Source organism: Ascaphus truei, unplaced genomic scaffold (assembly GCF_040206685.1).
Source record: "Ascaphus truei isolate aAscTru1 unplaced genomic scaffold, aAscTru1.hap1 HAP1_SCAFFOLD_3325, whole genome shotgun sequence".
NCBI classification, from domain to species: domain Eukaryota; kingdom Metazoa; phylum Chordata; class Amphibia; order Anura; family Ascaphidae; genus Ascaphus; species Ascaphus truei.
In genome coordinates this window covers 1-20,265 of record NW_027456318.1, presented here as the reverse complement: position 1 = coordinate 20,265, position 20,265 = coordinate 1, and the positions used below count along the sequence as shown (strand labels likewise).

Sequence of the window (20,265 nt, the reverse complement as noted above, 5' to 3'; positions counted from 1 at the left end):
ATGGGTTTTTACCCAGGGATTGAATCTCTCCTAACCATTTATTAGTATAGGTGAGTGCAAATAGGAATTCTTTTGTTTTTTTTTCTCCTTTAACCCTCCCCTGCCTCCAGGAATTTATTTTAGAAATATTCTTTCCTGTTTTGCTTTAAAGCACACATTGTATTAATCTTTAAAAAATACAGTCCAGAAAGCTTTACTTTAATATATTGTTTAGCTGTCTTTTCACATCCTAATTTTTTTTTTTTAGATATAAATGTAGATTTATTTTGTATACATTCATATATTATGAGAATCTAAATGTAAATTTTTGGAAATCTTGTTTTTCTCATCTATAATTATTTAAATAAATGTGTGTAAATTATGTGTGTGTGTGTGTGTATACTGCTCAACCCCATTACAACGCGAATCCGCTTATAACGTGATACAAGCGTGGATCCAATTTTTGTATTTATGAATACTTTACATCGCGATTATTTGTATCGTAAATACTTTATTGTACAATGCATACAATTGTACATTATATCTAACGCGATCCACTTATAGCGCAATGTGATTTTTTTTGGACCCCAAGCACAGCTTATAAGGGGGTTGAGGTGTGTGTGTGTGTGTGTGTGTGTGTGTGTGTGTGTGTGTATGTATATATGTGTGTGTGTATATATATTACCATTCTTGCGTCAGGTAAGTGAAGACAGCACTACAGTTGAATAATACAAAATCAGTGTATTCAGGCATGTAGTAAAACGAGACGTCCAATCCGACGTTTCGGTACCGGAACGGGAACTTTCTCAAGCAAAGCAAGTCAAAACCACTCACAGGCATGTTTCAATCTTAATGACTATCATCAGTGAGAGGTTGGTTTATTCTTGCCTTGCAATATTTCGCTAGTCCCATGCTGCGTGAACGCCGATGCATTTGCTTAAATGGGCTCCATGTGTATGGATATTCCAGGCACACGGTGATACGTGTGTTCATTTGCATGTCATTTCCCAGAATCCCTTGCTGCAGTGGGAGCTGGGTGATAATGGTTGAAAGGCAGGGGTGCAGAACTGTCTGAGACATGTGAATGTGCTCACTAGTGATTGTGTGTGTGTGTGTGTGTGTGTGTGTGTGTGTGTGTGTGTGTGTGTGTGTGTGTGTGTATATATACATACACACACACTAATTACTTTGCCCCATCTCAGCTGAGAGCTGCTCGTGGGAAAGGGAAGAAGAGCGGAGGAAGATCTCAGAAATATCTGCAGAAACCCCTGTACGGAAAGCGAGAGACGGCCTCCAAAACGCCGCTCCTGAGCCCCATCCCAGAGCTCCCGGAGTTTTGCCCCATGCCGTCCACCTCCTCCGGCTGGAACTTTTTCCACGGTACCTGTAATTTTTATACTTTGTAGTAAATGTAACACTGCAAATCACTTTAAGGAGTCTTAAGTGTACGACTTTGTAAGAGAAGCATTATATGGACAAGTTCAAAACGTTAGCTCACTATAAATCAGCCGTGGTCTGTAAGGGAATTATGATAGTGCTTGGAGTTAATGTGAATGGGTTGCAGGTCATACAAACACTTCCTAAGCTACTGCTAAATGCATGTGGGAATGTTCCTTGAGCTGTAAATGACCAAATCTATTGCCCTTGTTTTCTATATTTCTGCTACATAACTGTTTTCTTTGCTGCATTTTGTTCACATTTTAGGTAGGTGTTCAAGACCTAGAGATGTGAGCAAAGAAGTCATGAAGGTTACAAGGACAAAAGGATCTGAGAGTAGAACCCAAGGAAAAGTCCACGACAACAGTGACCATTCTACTTTCAAGGAGTCTGACAATGAACTTGTTAGGACATTGGGAAGACAGGAGAATGATACATTACAGGTGTGTTGGGAAGGAACAGCTCAGACCCCAGAAAATAAGCAGGGCTGTTTGAGAGTCGTACATAGTAATTCAACTACAAGAAGCTCAGATCACTCAGAAGTAACTGCCCCTGTCCTAGATTCCGGTCACCTCATTGGCTGCCTGGGGAGTGAAGGGCCTCACCCAACTGCAGGGACACAGAGGACGAAAAAGAAGCAGCCGGATAGGCTTAACCCGTTAGCAAGTAGCACTGTCACAATTGCAACGTCCCTGGCGAAGAAAGAATCAAATGGTACGGCAGCATCTTGCAGCTCCCAGAGAATGTCTGTCACATGTAAGTGTGTGTCACAACGTGTTTTAGAAGAGGAAACTACTCCACAACTGCTATCAGCTGTGTCACCGGAATCTGTGGCTCAGGGACTCCATGCTGTGCACAATGCTCAGTTTTCATGGGGAAGTACATGTGCCCCACAACCCGTAAGCGGTGAACTCCAATCTCCAGCCAGAGATTGTAAGGAGCCGCCAGTGGAGAACCTCACCAGCAGCTCATCCCTGAATGATACAATTTCGTCCTTAATGACAGAAACTGTCACTGCCAGAACATCTGGAAGGTCCTCCAGGAACCTTCGTAGGACCACCATTTTTTACCTCCACCCGGAGGGCAGCGTGGTGGAGACCAGCCCACAGGATGGCCGCTCTACTGTGTCACCGCATTTTGTAGATGATGCAGCCTTCTCCATCGAAGAGACTCTGCAGTCCGCACCAAGTAGGAAGGTGAGACGCAGCATGAGACTGCACAGAGATTCTGAGGTCATTGGGCTGTCCTGGGTGCAAGAGGAGAAGGGCACAGAGGAGAGAGGCAGAAGGCAGTCCATAAGCTTTTCAACACTGAAACAAGTAGAGAGCCCTAACCAGGGGCTGGAAAATGGGATGTGTAGCCCAGCCCAAAAAAAGGAGAAGGGCCAACCCGTCCCCGTCAGAAAATCCCGGAGAAGAACCTTGTGCAACTCCATGCTCCAGGAAGCCTCAGCTGTTCGTGACATTAAGAGGAGGACATCAAGCTGTTCCTATAAAGACTTCAACATCTGCCATTCTGAAGCAGAAACAAACCACACCATTGAGAAGGCTTAGAAGCTGCAGCGTTTCTGTGCACAGAGCAAGAGAAAGGTACTCCTAGTTGTAACAAGTGCCTAATAGTTACTATTCTCTGGCAGTGCACACTTACCAGGGTACCCACTTAGGGCACCTCAAACAATGGCGCACGTTCCCAAAAGCTCTGTAATCTTATATACATCTGCTTCTTGGTCACTATCAGAAAATCCAACTCTGCACAGCCACCTCAGGAGGGGAAGCTCTCAAAACCCATATACATATAATACAATAACATAATTGTGGCTTTATATTTCATAACTTCTCTGAGCAAGTGTTCTGTAATATCCTGCTTTACACATATATATATATATATAGATATATATATATCTATATATATATATATATATACACACGTTGCCTTATGCGTTGCAGGTCCCTCTAGCAAAGTGTGAACATGTTGCAGTATATCCCCATGATTGTGTATGTGTATTTTATCCCTCAATCAAAGTGCTTGTGATCTAATGAGCATCCCAAGTGCACCTTCTGAGCCAGGAATAAGGTTTGTGGCGGATGTTTTATTGTCCTTCTTGCCCTCTAATAAATAATGAGAACCTATTCTGGTTCTGAATTCTTGGGTCAAAATTTACAGCTTTGCTGGACATTAGAAAATGGTGTGTGCAAGAATTCAACGTTCTCAAAGAAAATAAACCTTTATTTAAAAAAATAAATAAAACGAGCACAAAACTTTTTAATCAATAAAATGGTGAGCCAGACTTTTTCCCTCTTTATATAACATGTCTATTTTTATCTAGAACTAACTGTAAAGGGTTGTTTTAATTGTGGACCAGGAAACGAGAAGTAATCGGAGGGGCTGAAAGGGGGGAGCAGACACATGGCCTCATTCTGCAGTGTTTTTTTTTCTTTTCTTGTTTGTTGTTTGTTCTTTGCATTGTTTGCGATCGTAATCCATCGACTCCTGATTTGTCTGTACAAAAAAAAATCTGAATTAAATGTGTTTTTGTCTTTGCATCGGATGTGTTTGTATTGTCCTCCTATAACAGGAATTGTGGCTGAGGTTGGTATCGATCACGTTTGATTTCAGTGTCACACAACGCATGCATGCATTGCGTGATCTGCCAGGCCTCGTTATTTCCCCTGTGCCTTTGTTACACCTCTGTAATTAGATATTATCATGGTTCCTTTCAGGTACCAGGATTCCACCTCAGAGATGTCTGCACAGTAGTTTCTGAAACAACTGTAAATTACAACAACTAATTAATCAAATATATTACAGGAGTCATTAAATTGTATGGGAGTAATTTATTTGCCCATATTTTCTGCATATTTTAACCCCTCCACAGCCAGAGCTCTGCACGGCATTGCTCATGTTATATATTGCTCTGCAATGTATTGCTGACCTCCGGCAGCAAAGTGTTTACCCTGCCCTGCTGGAGATTCCAGTAACTACCAGTGTTTATAGACTTCTCAGCAGCCAGTGTAACTAGACATAAGCTGAGCACAACACACTGTTTGTTTTATAGCAACCTTGAGGAATTTAATTCAATGAAAACATAGTTCAGTATTTTATTCTTTTTAACTCCTACGGTGCTGGAAGTGACTCCTTCGCTTTGCTTTTGTAGGTAAATATGCTGGTCGACCCAGTATTGTCAATGTTTTTGAGAAGGTGAGGGTTGTAAGGTAGGGCGACTAGATTTTCCAATGTAGAAACCGGGAGGAAAAAAAATGCTTTTATAAAACAAATGACATCACTTAACAATAAATATTAAATGGCATTTGTTTAATAGGTTCCCTATTTATGCTGTATACACTATATTACCTGTAATTGTAAATGAGTTTACCTATATATTTAACATGTTTACTCTTTGATACGATCCATCACATAAAAACATGGTGTCTATTTAACGGTTTTAAGTGGGTCCAAATAGGGAAAAGCTAAAAGCCGGGACAGTTGACTTATTTTTAGAACATTGTCGAGACAGGACTGTTCCAACTAAACCAGTAGGTATGGGCAAGGCCCTGCTATATTCCTGTTCAAGGCAGCATATCTGCTCCACTTTGGGTCACTCGCTGCAGGCTGCAAAGCTTCATTGTTGGTTATTACTCTGTGTTCCAGCAGAGGGCAGCTCTGTGTAACCAACTTAAATCCCTGAGCATTATGCACTATTATAAGTTATTCACTAGAACGGCTTCATCAGACTTTAAAACTCCACAGTTGTTCAGTAAATGCCGCTTTTCGTTTTATCCTATCTTTTTTTTTTGTCCATCCATCTTTTACATTTTTAATTCTTTGAAAATGTAATTTGATGTTTCTTTTTCACACTGTTGGCATGTTCATTTCTGAAATACTTATGTAGCTCTGTGTTTGGATAAATGACTGAGGAAAACAAAGTCGTCCATAACCCTTTTGGCCAGCACGTTTCCATAGCTGATCTTGCTGCGCCAGTGTTCAGAAACGAGAAAGGTGAGAAATTAGGCTCTTGTAATCACTGTAACAACAATCACGTGGACGTGTGTAGTACCTACACAGTCTTGCACTGAATGGGCTAAACATGTTTATAAAATAAAAAATTGTACCGGTTCAAAACTGATCACAAGTAATTCTTGAATTCATGCTGTATTGTTTGCTCATTTAGGTATAAGCCCATAACTTGTCTTCTAACAGAATCAGAATTTGTTCTGTACTCGCTATTGTTGTTTGTTGTGCGTTTTGAATGGTAAATAAGATGTTGAGTGATTTTGCCTCATTGTGCCTCCAATAAGAGAGGCTGCATTTTGAAACCTTAGAGGAGGTTCTCCAAGGGGAATGGGCACAGTTCCTTTTTTTTTTTTGTTTAAAGCATAGGAGATTAGCGAGCTGCCATTACTTCCTGGTTGTTAAATTTCCTGTGCCACGCAGACCAATAGGAAGTCGTGCTGAGTGAGATTTTAAAACTCCCCATTTTGTTTCCCTGGCAGAGGATGGTACTAGGGGCACCTTCAGAGGTAAGGCTGCGTTCAGACAGGCTGCGATGCGACGTGTGCGTATTTTAAAGAAAAGCTCCCTTGGAGCTTTTTTTTTAAGACATAAAGAAAACCCCAAATGCAAAAACAATGAGAATTTCCTAGTATTATTTTTCAGACGTAGCAGCCTACAAAGAAACTTGCTTTTTCGGATGCTGAGAAATGTATTGGGGCTCTTAGTATCTTCTCCTGCAGAGAAGAACTGAAGTTCAGGGCCATGGGGCAGAGATTTTACAACTGGCCTGCCCTCTTATGTAGCAACACCGCACAGGATGGAATATCCAGCAAGAGCTGCGTTCCTTCATGTCATTAAAGAGGAGGCACAGGCACGGCGTTTGGGGACTAATTTAAAAGCGGGATCAGCTGTAGGCCGAGCCCCCAGGGAGCACCTTCACAACTCCATCTACAACACTCCCACAAGTGGACTTGTACATGAGTAAATGTAATGCGTTCTGCTAAGTTGTGCAGAACAAAGCAATTAGCTACTTAGAGCACCCAGGAGGAGGGGGGAGGGGGAAAGAAAGATGGAGTGCGTTGGGAAGGTTGACAGGCTGCACATTCTGACTGAGTGCACAATCCCGGTGTTAATTTTGGGCCTCTTCCAGCGCCCCTCTGACCTCCACCTTCCTGCCCCCTGCGAAGAGTTGGACCTGAGCCGCCATTTTTGTTTTGAGAGGGCGAGAAGGGGCGGATGTAATGAATGGTTTTTATTGTGCCATATTTCACAAAACCCTTTCTGACTGCTCGGGGATGGAATGGAAAAGGTTCCAGAGGATTGCAGCCAAGAGCAACAACACAGTATTCCCCAGGCCTCCTTGTGTGCTGCTCTCTCGTTGGCTCAGCCCCCGAGAAGGAATTTGATTTGACAATTTCTAGCTCTTGTTCGTCCTAATGTTTGAAAATCTCCCCCTGCCAAATAAAACACAAAAACGAAAAACCCCACTAGATAATAACACATATTTACAGCATGCAGGTGGGAGGCTGCTTCTTGGGAAACTGAGAAATGTGGAGCCTCACAAACTTTTCAGAGCCTCCATTTTAACCTTCTCAGCGCTGGTATGTGCCTTATATAATCAACATATTGGTTATAATCTATTTGTAGATTGCACCTTCCTCAAATTATACTTTTGAAATCTTTACAAAGGAAAGACATTTAATAACGGATATTCTCGGGGCAAGATACTAGCATTATACTGTATAAGTCAACCTTATGTAAGTTTCTGGGGGAGATTGCTGCTTTAAAGCAAAAACATTTGTTCTATAGATGATTAAAAAAAAAAAAAAAAAAAACTTTTTTTAGCATGCATTTTACACTTCCCATATACAGCGAATAAAAATACCACTTGTGGGTACATGCACGTCTCACAGGTCTGCAACCCTTTCTTTCCCCCATTATCACTTGGAATAGAATGCTTCCACTGCAGCCGGGATTCTGGGTAATGACATTCAAATGAATGTATTGCAAGGGAGATAACCTCTGCGATGTGTTTACAGGGCATGGCTTTACTGCCTCTAAAGTGGAAAGGTGTGACGGTGAGGGGATAACCAGGCTCAATAATAAAAGTTAAGCCCACTTGGTTACCCATGATCCGTGTTTTGGGGTCCTAGATTGTCAGCTCTTGGACCCGGATGTCGTATATGCATTACTGCGACACTAGCGGTTTTTTGTTTTTTTACCTTTCATGGGTTGACAGCAGCTGGAATTGCTAGGCTATGAGTTTAAGGGTGGGTTTGACGGAGAAAGTCTTTATAGATTGTGGCTATGTAGTGGGGTTCCTGAGTTACAGGATACCCCAAAGATGTACCGGGGAATCAGGTAAGATTTGCAGATACATTGAAGCACAATGCTCTGGTCAAACTCCTACCCTGAAAACGCTCTTGCGACTCACCACTAGGATTCCTGCTGCAGCACAGTCTGTCTGGAAAGGTAAATGGGGGAAAGGGGTTAATGTATCCCTGCAACATACCTGAGGTCCCTAGTATAAAGGTGGGATGCCCGTTATATGCCCAGGTCACCCTGTATCCAGTATAGGGGTTCAGGGGATACTCCAGCTAAGTTGCAAAGCTGAGAGGTTTTGGTAAAATAACAGGTCAGGTTTTTACAGAGTGCCAGGGATAAAGCTAGTGAGTATAAAGACACACATTCCCAGCTAGCTCCAACTCCTACACCCACCACATCATGAATATATATTTGTCAAAAAGAGTGCTACTGAGCGTGGCAAATGTATACAACAAAAGACGGGTGCCCAATGCTACATTCAATTGACAAAACATGGTAATAAGTATAAAGTTTAAATACTTCAATAATAATAATTACTTGGTTATTTAGTTAAACCCTTTGGCCAAAGCGTCATAAGCCTGCCTACTAACATCAAGGTATAACCAAATTAATGCAGGTCCTACACTACACTGTGAACTCTTCCTTGTGTTAATCAATTTCTGACTGGCAACAGTGGTATTGAGGTAGGTGGCACCTCCCCCCAGAGCTCACTCCTCACCTTTTTAAGGGCTGTTATATATTGCATCCGGCCGTGCGTTCCTATGCGAACGCGCGTGCACGTGCCGCATGCTTTTCCTGTCTAGAGCTGGGAGCTGCAGGTAATGTATATATGTGTGTGTATGTATGTGTGAGTATATGTGTGTATGAGTTGTGTGTGCATGGGTTGTGTGAGTGAAAGTAAGTCCTAAATAAGATATATTTTTTTTTAAAGAAAAAAAAAGTTTAATAAATATTTTTTTTTTGCAATCCTTGACGCATGCATGCATACAAACACGCATACATACATTCACACACATACATACATTTGAGCGCAGGCAGCGGCGCGAAAAGATGATTTTCCTCTTCTCCGCTGTCTGTCGGCTCCCCTCTCCCTTGTATAGAAAGGCTGACTGACGTCAGCCAAATAAAAATCCGCGCACGCCGCAGCACGCGCCCGGCACTATAGAACATGCCTAACTTGGGAGGTCTTTTCACTTTGCTGCAAAAACAGGACCTACTATGGTCCTTTCCCCTCATACAGAGGTAAAATGAAGGGTTCACAGTGTAGTGTAGGACCTGCATTCATTTGGTTATACCTTGACGTTGGTATGCAGGCTTATGACACTTTGGCAAAAGAGTTTAACTAAATAACCAAGTACTTATTATTATTGAAGTATTTAAATTTTATACTTATTGCCATATATGTTTTGTCAATTGGATGTAGCATTGGGCACCCCTGTCTATTGTTGTAGTGAGTATAAAGTAAAGATTCTCATTCTATCCCTCGCACCAGAACCGACTTAGTTATTTTAGCCAGGTAAAGTGTAAAAGCATATTTTATTAAAGTGTGCATTTAATACATGTATTGGATGTTGGATGCACTGTATATGAACTGTGGGATTTCGAAGTCCTGGATTCCGAGAGACCAGATGGCCACCAGGCTTGGTGCCACTGTGTCTACTCAGGTCCCGGACTTGAAAGCCTCAGGGATGCCAAGGTGTTAGGGCAGGCGGAGTACTGGAGGTACACTCAAGTACCCCCATCTGCTAGCACAAAGGGCTATCTGGCCACCATTTGCCCAATCCCAGACTTTGCTGAGCCTGGACAGCAGGGGGGCTCAATATGCTAGGAGGCAGAGGTGCCAGGTTGGTGCATGTCCCTTGGCAGAATTGAAATCGGTGTCCACCCGATTTCAGTATACCGGCAAATCGGTGATAGGCTGGCAGGGAAATTCCCATGCACTGATTGGCTGTAGGAGTTTGTGAATGGGACTCCAAAACCTGTAAGAAACCTAGCAGCCAATCAGGAGCGGAGATTCTAAGCGCCAAACCATCAGCAGCAAATTCAAAGATGCTCTGGGAGATCTAGACGTGAGCCGGCTTCAGAGATTTCAAGGCAAGAAATTTTCTAAGTCCCTCTTTTCAGGGGCGAAGTTCTGAAAATAGAACGTAGCAGCTGAAATTGCATGCCGAATTGAGTTCCAGGACTTTTGTGAATACCTCCCGGTCATTGGAAATGACTCATACAGACTTAATTTTGTAGCCATTCGGACTAGGAAAGTTCAGTTCGTTAGCCCAGATCCCCAGTAAGTGTATTTTCTATTGCATATTGTGATCCATTGTGTGTGAGTTTTCCTGTAATAAATTACAATTTAGTTTACCTCCTTGTTTTGCTCAATCATATGATCCCGGTACAAAAGGTGTTAATAAACCTTGTCGCCTGTGACAAAGGGATATATGGCATTGTGTTTAGCTCAGGACATAAGATCCGTTCATATTAAGCAGCAGTAGTGTCACACCTTTTCACCTCCTGCAGATCAAACCGATGCTTCTTACAAATTGACTTCTAATCACAAGGGGGAATAAAGTTTTACTCCAGCAGCCTTCCTGCTCTGTTATTTGTAATTATACCTTATTTTGCTGATGCAGCATGTAAGAAGGCTGTGTAGGCTTTCTGCAGGGAGTCTTTCCTTTAATTTTTATACTGTAGCACTGCACTGATCTACGTGCTCTCTCGTCAGGATTAAAGCTTATTTAACCCTTTAAGTGAACGATGGGTCTGCGGTACATTGCGATCATGTGATTGCGTGTTCCCTGATGACGGAATGGAAGAGGAGTTCCACGAGTCTCCTGGTCTTTGGGTAGCCAGATCTCCCCTACAAAATGAGCTACCAAGTCAAGGTGGCCCTTGGAGTCCCAGATCCCATTACTTAGTAGCTAAATCATGGGACACCAAAAGGATTGAATTAATGCTCGTTATTATTTTTTAATAAATGGGGGGAAATGAAAAACTGGAAATTTGAATATTTTAGGAGTTCTTTAATTTGCTAGCTTTTTGCCAACATACATTTTGGAGGACAGTACCTTTTTTAATCTCTTCCCTGCCCACCAGAACCCAATCGAATGGTCTCCTGAAGCATTCAGTAACAAGGATAAACTGACGGGACATATTACAGTGCACTGGGAGGGGCTAAAGGGTTTTTGGGGTATTTATGTTTTATTTAACTTTCTTTAAAAACACACGTTAATTTATTTTCAACAGTTTGACCTTCCAGAGAAAGGCGAGGGGAAAAGCAGAGACTGACAGCAAAAGCGGGGAGGCAGCGGTATGGTTATACCAAAGAGCAGAGCCTGCCGACAAATTTCCAGGGACCTCCGCAAGCAGTGCAATTGAGCGTGGTGCTCTGCAACACGTCCAGTGTTTCTGGGATTCTCAGGGCTGGAACAATAACTTTGGTTGACTTCAAGCATGATGCTTTCTCTCCATTAGACAGATTTAGATTGTAAGCTCTTGCAGGCAGGCACTACAGCTAAAGCTTTCATATTTTGTACAAAGAGTTTTTCTCATTTCCTGTCGGTAAAACATGGAAAGATTAACATGGCAGGTCTGGCAGAGGTTGGGGTGTCTTGGCTACTTTACTTTAACTTGTACATTGATTCTCAGTGTGTTTATTTTCTGAGGGACTGGAAGGGCATTGATATACTCGGTTCCATTATTCTGTACAGAGCAGCATTATTATCATGGACTGCAAATGTGTGGGGATACCGATTACCATAGTCTTCAGCATGTTCATTACCTTGGGGCTGGAAGTCTATAGAGATACTCATCATAAGTGCAGCATGTTCATTGTGACTGGCATGGTTAACCAGGCTTCATAATAAAGGTTAAGCCCTCTGGTTGCCATTGGGTCCTGTGGGTCCTTGGCAGCTACCCAGCACTATAAGCCAGGCGCCAGGTTTATGTACATATAAAGTTAAAGTGAGCCCTGCTTTTCCACTTTCCCTGTTCCCTTTACCCCAGACTCATGAAACTTTCTGTGTGTAAGTTTTAGGTGGGATATTTGGGCAAGAAGACAATTATTTTGTTTGCAAGAGTTCGGGGTCCAGAGCTACCAGTAGTACCTTCATTCTACCCAGCATGCAGACACTAGTCCCCCAGACTCCTGAGTTTCGAGTCCCGATATCCCAGTCCTAAGTCCCTTACAGTCATGAGTCCCTGCAATTTCCCCCATGTATTGAGGTATGTTTTATCACGTTTGAAAAATTTATTATAAGGCTCTATGCAGCTTGCCCAGGCATCCAGTTAAGGTGCCAGCAAGTCTGCATAGGGTCCGTAGTTCAAAGGGGTGAGGATGTCCAGAGGTGTGAAAATGTTTGTGGGCGAAGAAAGGGCGAATGGCCAGGTCCGGACTACAAAGGGCACCCCGTGGGGACACCTTTTGTAGTTTCCAGAATTGGTGGAGCCGGCCCTGCAGGTGGCAATGAGTTTGCTCTCCTTTTGGCTAAAATAATTTTTCCCACTCACTTGGCTTTTCGAGCTTGCTGGGCACATCTATTCCTCTGACGTCAGTCGGAGACAAGACCCTCTTTCTATTGGCTGACGGGGAGTAAATCACACGCTCCAATTGGCTGCTCCTTCCCCCTCCATTCTGGGGATAGCCCAGCGGAGTGTATGTAAGTGTCACGGGAGACCAGCATTTACACCTTTATACCGGGATCATAAAACTGAGCAAAACGAGTTGATGAAATAAATTGCGGTTTATTCACTTAAAATAGGTAAACACACAATGAAACACAAAATACACGAGAAAGACACACAAAGGGTTGTTATATACAGCATGCGGCCTTGCTGCATATGCGAACGCGCGTACACGTGCCGCATGCTTTTCGTGAATATACTGTGTTGAGTGTATACAGTGTTGAGTGTGTTTACGTGTGTATGTATATGGGTGTGTGTGTGTTTATGTGTGTATGTATATGGGTGTGTGTATGTATATGGGTGTATGTGTGTGTGTTTATGTATAATTTATTATTTATTAAAAAAAAACCATTAGTAAAAAGAAAAAATGTATTAGACTTGTGCAGACACACAAATACATACACACACACACATGCATACATACACACATACATACATTTGAGCGCAGGCAGCGGCGCGAAAAGATGATTTTCCTCATCTTTTCCGCTATCTTTCGGCTCCCTTCTCCTTTCCGTGCGCGCGCGGCCCTTGTATAGAACTGACGTCAGCCAACTAAAAATCCGCGCGTGCGCACGACGTAGCACATGCCCGACACTATAAAACGTGCCTTACTGGGGGTCTGTGCTACAAAACTAGACTTTCCTTGTGGAAATGAACGAGAAACCAAAGTTTTTAGTTGACCGGGACTCAGACCGAAATGTCCTGGAACTCAAATCGGCATGAAGTTCCTGACGCCACCGCTCTCTTCTGTAGGTGCTGAAATCCCTTGACCGGTAGTTAGCTCCAAACGTTCTGGAACTATTCTCGGCTTGCAATCCTAGCCGCGACTGCTACGTTCAATTCTCAGAACTTGACCGCAAAAAGTGGGATTTATATTCGGTGCTCAAGCTTAAACCTCCTGCCCAAATGTTCTTCACACCTCTGATATCCACTGTGGCTTTCATGTCTGGGTAGACAAAGTGGTACCAAGCTGGTAGCCCAGTGACTCACTCAGAACATCGGTCCGGAAAGACCCAGCTCATTATACCATGCACAGCATATATGTACTTTAAACACACTGTTAAATAAACCATACATTTGATACTTTCCTAAATCTTATGGTTATAGGGAATAGAATAAGAAGCTTGCACTTTTTTCCTCCTAGCCATATTCCCCACACACTATAACTAGACTTAGACTTTAAAAATCCTCACAACCTTATCTATGGTTGGAGCACCCCCAGAACCCATATACTGGGTGACCTGGGCAACCCCCCTTAATCTAGTGACCCCTTGACTGTTCCAGGGACACCTCACATCCCATTGCCCCATTTACCTTTCTGGTCTGTGCTGAAGCAGGGAATCCTAGCAATGAGTCGCACAAGCATTTTCAAGGGGGGATTTTGCCGGAGCAATGTGCCTATATGTATCCGGGATTCCGACCTGATTCCCGGTACATTTTTGGGTTATCAGCAACTCTGGAACCCGGCACATTCTGAAAACACTTTCTCCGTAAAACCCACCTTGAAACCCATAGTCCAGCTATCTCTGCCTGCTGGCACTCCTGGAAAGGTAAAAACATATAAATTCTTTATTGTCCAATAATTATTCAAAATGCATATACAATCACTGGGATCAAGAGCTGATACTCCTGAACCCCAATACATGGATCAGAGGTAACCAAACGAGCTTAACCTTTAGTAGTGAGCCTGGTTAAATCCCTCACTGTCACAGTAAGGTGCTGATCAAGAGAAGGGGAAAGTCCATCCGAGCCAACCTATGAGGTGAGTCGATGAAACTATGGTGGGCTTTTCAAAGTTGCTCTGTTCGAAATAACAGAGCGGCCGGCTTCGTTTAAAAGCCTGAAAAGTTTGCCTAGCAGAGACCACGTCCCGTCTTTTGCGCCCAAGTTCTCAAAATCGAACGGAGCGGTCGTAGCTAGGAATTTAAGCCGAACCAGGAGAACCAGGGGTATATCCCAGTCAGGGTGAGCTCATCCAAGTGTGCGCCCTGCACCTAGGAAAGCCTAGATTTTTACTCTAGACCCCCAGGAAGTGTATCTTTAACTGTTTCTTGTGTATGTTTTCTTGTTGTACGTGGGATTACCAAAATAAACGCAATTTGTTTTTACTATCTTGTTCTGCCTAATGAATGCTCCCGGTAATATATAAATGGTGTAAAAAGGACCTGGTCTCCCATGACATTCATTATTCGTATGGGTATATAGACATACTTAACACAATTATACAGTGCAGTGTGGTCATCAGCGTATATAGATACACAGAATAATAGCAAAGCGTGTCAATATCAGTATAGAGATACTCAGTATAATTATACAGTGGCGTGTTCATTATCAGTGTGTAGAGATACTCGGAATCATTATACAGCACAGCTTGTTCATTGGTATATAGAGAGACTCAACAACATTTTCCCTCATCAGTACAGAGATTCCTATCATCATTATACAGTGTGTCGTGTTTATTATCAGTGTATAGAGATACTTGGCATAGTTATACATTGAAGCATGTTAATTTTACAATGTATACAGTAGATAGTCGTTTTATAGCACAGCACGCTCATTTCCTCTCCCAGGCTGTTCTCGGGTCCAGCAGTGGGAGGGTTACGATCGCTTAGTTCCTGACTCCCCGGCTGATGTATTCCATATCTGCTCCCGTGGCAGCGGGTTTGATATATAACATAAGCACTTCCTGCCATGTCAGAGCTGTAATGCTGGTGCTCAGAACAAGGATGTAATTGAGTCGTGCAGGTGCTCTCTCTGGTATCTGCCCCTCTCATAACATCATGCGTGTGGAATGCATCTCTCCCCAGCGGCCCATTTGTATCCTGATATGCCCACGTCTTTCCTCTGCCTGTTTTTCTTTCTTAAGGAGCTCGCATTTCCCTTCAATAGGATGTGTTTTATTTCACCCTCCTTCCTGCGCTCTCCAACGCTCCTGTCACCGCGTTTCTGTGGCTTCAGATCACCCCCAAAATCTGCTCCTCTACATGCCTAGCAGAGGGATCCCATGAAAGGCTGTGGGAACAAATCATTAATATATATGTATACACACACACACACACACACACACACACACACACACACACACACACACACACACACACACACACACACACACACACACACACACACACACACACACACACACACACACACACACACACTGCAACAGTGTCTTTGTGATGCTCTGCAGTCAGGTTGAACACTCAGCTGTGCACTTACATAGGTGGGGTACAGAGAAGGAGGGGGGGGGGCGGTAATTTGGCAGATCCTATGTCCAGCGCAGATGTTTGTTTTTTTTCTTGAGTAATAATCATCTTTTTATTGGGAAAAATCATTTTCAGCTGCTTTCACTCATCATCTGACAGGAAGACGTGTTTTTTTCAGTTTTAATATTTTGTTTGCGGTTTTACTTACCTCTGCAGCCAAAATCTGTCTCTGTAACACAGCATTTCAGCTTCTCGTGCGCTCTTAACCCCTACACATGGATTTTCAGACAACATTGTTGTTCATTTTAATGACTGTTTTCTGTTTGCTTTGGATTTTTTTTGGATGTGTTAAACATACTCATTTTGCTTCCTAACAAGTTTATATGTGCTTTTCATGCTGATTTGCATCCCCTACTTTTTGTGCTGTATTCAGCTGTCTGTTGGTTTGGGAAGAAGAAAATAGGTGCCTTTCTTTTACCGGACGTGTACACAGTCACAAATCTAGAGCTTCGTATATATATATTTGGAACCAATAAATTGTTACGATTTATGGAATCAAACTATGGGGCCTGCGATCTCCTTTTTAAGGTAAGGTCCAGGGAGAAGTTCTCCGCTGGACTAGGCCAGAGTATTCCCCTTCAGGTCCCAGCTAGGCCCTGACCAACACTAGCTTGGGGTGCTATTGGGAAGGCCACTCAGATAGGGACGCTTCACTTAGCCTGTTGGTGCTAGTACCTTTGTCCCGTGATGGACGCACGCAGTTACCGTGGCCTGCATCTGGGACCAGACCAGCCATCATCTCAGAGACTATCTAAATGTGGGACGCTCTGGCTGGAGGCCACCCCACACGGAGACTGATCTTCGGTGGAACAGACTGGCCGTTTACTTGGCCTTACTCAACGAAACCCGGGGCTGGAGCTCCGGGCAGATGTTTCAATAAGTGCACCAACACATTGTGGGGCAGTGCTGTCTCACACTTGGGGGCGAGAAAGGCCTTCGTGGCCTGGACATTGGGACACTGGTGTCCCTGCACCCAAGTATTGTAGGAATACACCACAGGTCGGTATAAGTTATACTGTATATGTATATTGTGTGTGTTCATAGTTATTGTTTAGTACCTTCCAGTAAATACTGCTACCCATTATTTGTGTGTATTACTGGGCATATTGTCTTGGGAGGGGCTATCCTACTGTGTGAGGATCCTTCCCAGGTGAAGGCGCTGTTAGTAGATACTGATATATACATCCCAGGCTCCCTGTGGCGGAGGATCAGGCCTCCTGTTTGCCGTGCAGATATTAGCAGCACACGTAGTCACCCTAATATAGGGAAAAAGGGACTACATTTGGAGGCGCTGCTGAGATTCAGACCTGGGGTGCCCGCAAATCTTAGTACCAAATTAAAGAGAACATATTTGTACTAACCTAACAAGAGGTCCATGACTGGGCCTTGGGGCTTCACGAGAGCCATGCCACGTGCTTGCCATGGGAGACATCCCCGCCAACATGCCCTGCATGAGATCGGCACGCATCTCTACCAACTCCACGGCCTAGACAATGCACGGATCTTAGGTTGCAAGTATGATGCTATGCACCGGTGGACTAAAGTCCTAGCAGCCGCCGGTCACGACCTATGTAAAGAAGGTGCCCCGTGGCCCCTGTATTTACCAGAAGCCCCAGCCACAGGCTGTCCGGTGATCTATCCCACCTTACCCACCGTACCCGTGACATCTAACCCGGGACTCCCCGTTGGCACACCCAATCGGGCTGAACTCTTACGTACCTCTTGTGCTCCCTGGAGGAGCAGCACTTCGGTTGTAAGTTCACCCATACCTTGGGTGGCCTTTACTTCCAGTACTACACTAGAGGCACCCCTTAGGGCCGAAAATTCCAACCCGCCATCTACCCCCAGTCGGGGTGAGAGTTTTGTGTAGGCCCTCAGCCCGAATATCCTAGTCGCCTGTCAACTGGTGGCTCCGACTTGGGAGTGACCCTATCACAATTGGTGGTTTTAATGATGTCTTCTCAGTCTCAGAACTATAGGAAGCGCAAGGCCTTCTCAAGGATAACCCCCACACCCGTGGGAGAAGAAGGGATCATTATGTGGAAGGAACACTGTGATGGTGAAGGGCTACCCAGGCTCACTAATAAAGGTTCAGCCCACTTTGGTACCCCCGATTCGTGTGTTGAGGTCCTAGCGTGTCAGCTCTTGCACCTAGATGTTGGAAATGCATTGCTGTGACTGTGTGCAAATTATGCGACATTAAAGATTTTTCTGTGTTTTGCCTTTCTTCGGGTGCTGGGACCAGGAGATTTCTAGGCTGTAAGTTTCAGGGTGGGTTTGCCAGAGAAAGTCTTTACAGAATGTGGCTATGTATCGGGGGTCCAAAGTTATTTGATACCCCAAAAGCTGGATCCGGGAATCAAGTGAGATTCTCGGATATATCAAAGCACATTGCTCCAAGCAAACTCCTACCCTGAAAACGTTCTTGCGACTCACCGCCAGGATTCCTACTGCAGCATAATCAAGACAAGGTAAACATGGCATGAATGGGTTAATGTATACCTGCAACATACAGGGGATCCCAAGTATAAGGAGGGGTGCCCAGGTGCATGCCCAGGTACCCTGAACCTAGTATAGGGGTTCAGGGGATGATCCAGCTGTATGATAAAGCTGTGAGTGTTTTTTAGTTTGTAAAATGTTTAAAGTTATTTCTAGAGTGTGGCAAGGATGAGGCTAGTGATTGTAGGCAGTATATCCCCTTACTCCATCCCTGACACCAGAATGGGAATTACACATTTTTATCACACAAGATACAGGACACAGTATATTTTATTAAAGAGTTATGTCTAACACGTACAGTATATATACTGATAAACTGTCAATGAACTGTGGGATTTCCGAGTCCTGGATTCCGAGGGACCGATGGCTACCACGCTTGGTGCCTATGGGTCTGTGCGGAGTCGGGACTTGAAAACCTGAGGGATGCCAAGGTGTCAGAACAGGAGGGGAACTGCAGTTCTGCTTGAGTACCTGCATCCTGGGCTAACACAGGGCTATCTGGCCACCATTTGCCCAAACCCAGACTCTGTGGAGCCTGGACAGCAGGTGGGCTCAGTATGCTAAGAGGCAGAAGTGCCAGGTTGGCGCATGCCCCTTGGCAGAATGAGAAAAGGTCGTCCCTCCCCCCCCCCCCCCCGGCTTTACAATACCGGCAAATCGGTTATTGGCAGGCAAGAGAATTCCCACAGTCTGATAGGCTGTAGAGGTTTGTGAATGGGACACTGGAACCCTTAAGAAACCTTGCAGCCAATCAGGAGGGCAAATTCCAAGCGCCTAACTATCAGTGGCAAATTCAAAGATGCTCTGTGCTTAATAGACGCGAGCCGGCTTCAAAAATTTTGACTCAGAAAATTTTCTATATCCCACTTTTTGAGAACGTAGCGGTCGTAGCTGGCATTGCCTGCCGAAATCAGTTCCAGGATTTCTTGAGTACCCCTCTGTCATTAGAAAAGGGTCCTACAGAGGTCATTTTTGTGAATTTCGTTTTAAGGACAATTTTATTTGTTAGTGTCATGGAACAGGTATACCCCTGTCTACATTTCTGCTTCACACCCCCCCTTTTCCTCGCAGCCCTGCTTGTCAGCTTATTAGTGCCAGCTGTATGTGTTTGGTTCTGCACACAAAACACAGTGCTATTTCCCCTCTTCCAGCAGCTTGCTGCATTGTAGATGCTACATTATTGCTACATATTGTAGCTTCCCCAGACACTCCTGTGAGTTGCCATGGCAGCCCCAGCCTTTCTCTCTAATGGGCTAGTCTGCTTTCTCCCCCTCTGCTCTGGCCACAGATTCTCTGTCCCCAGACTATCTTACTACCCAGCAGACATTGCTTTTTCCTTTCCACCATTTTCTCTGGACTCGTGAGTACCTGGCTGTAACCCCTGTAAGGTGCTGCAGAATTATCTTTTCACCTCCCTTTACTACTAAGCACACACAGAGATACCTACACCTCTACACAAGAAACTGTTTTTACCTGTTTTCCCCAAAATAAAGTAAGAAAAGAAACAGACCTTGTCGTGCTTGGAAAAGAGGGCGAGTTGACACTATCTGAGCTAAGTCATCACCACGTGACCCTCTGGCTTCCAGAATAGTGAAAAGATATCGTGTGCCTTACAGACACTTACAGGAGCTGCTACTCCAGACTCCATGACAATATAGAGCAACCTCTACAGCAGTACATGCAAGCAGCATACACAGCTATACGGAGCAGCCTCTACTGCAGACAAAGGAAGCACCTAGTAGCTCAAACTGCACAGCAGCCTGCAGCCTTAACAGACAAGCAGCAGCTCAAACTGCACAGCAGCCTTGCAACATACAGCGCTTCTTACACAATACCTAACTGCCTTTTTCTCTGTCTGAGTTCACCCTCTGCACAGCCCTATAGTGAGGACCCACCTTCCCACCTACCCCTGCGCACGTTCCCACGGCCAGCGCCATCAAGGGCCACGCCGCCGGACACCCGCCAGGACACGGGTCAGAGCCAACGGACACCTGTGAGTACAGCTACCCCTACGCTGCACGCTGCAGGACACCGCTCGGCATCATCTGAGACAGTCGCCCATCGCTGACAAGGTAAAAGACCGCATGCCACA

The 20,265-nt window shown here is 44.3% G+C and overlaps 1 protein-coding gene across 2 annotated transcripts; it reads left to right on the top strand.

Annotated features, from left to right (window-relative positions):
* The first annotated feature begins 293 nt into the window (after nucleotides 1-293).
* Nucleotides 294-15,436, top strand: LOC142483523 (uncharacterized). 2 transcript variants are annotated; one of them, XM_075583526.1, is made up of 3 exons: nucleotides 294-1,359; nucleotides 1,684-3,005; nucleotides 10,972-15,436. In XM_075583526.1, exons 1-2 carry the CDS (start codon nucleotides 1,323-1,325, stop codon nucleotides 2,967-2,969), a joined length of 1,323 nt encoding a protein of 440 aa, XP_075439641.1. In that variant the 5' UTR covers nucleotides 294-1,322; the 3' UTR covers nucleotides 2,970-3,005; nucleotides 10,972-15,436. The 2 variants fall into 2 exon arrangements, with proteins under 2 accessions (XP_075439641.1, XP_075439640.1); XM_075583525.1 differs by lacking the exon at nucleotides 10,972-15,436 and having other exon boundaries at nucleotides 296-1,359; nucleotides 1,684-3,959.
* The last annotated feature ends 4,829 nt before the right edge of the window (nucleotides 15,437-20,265 follow it).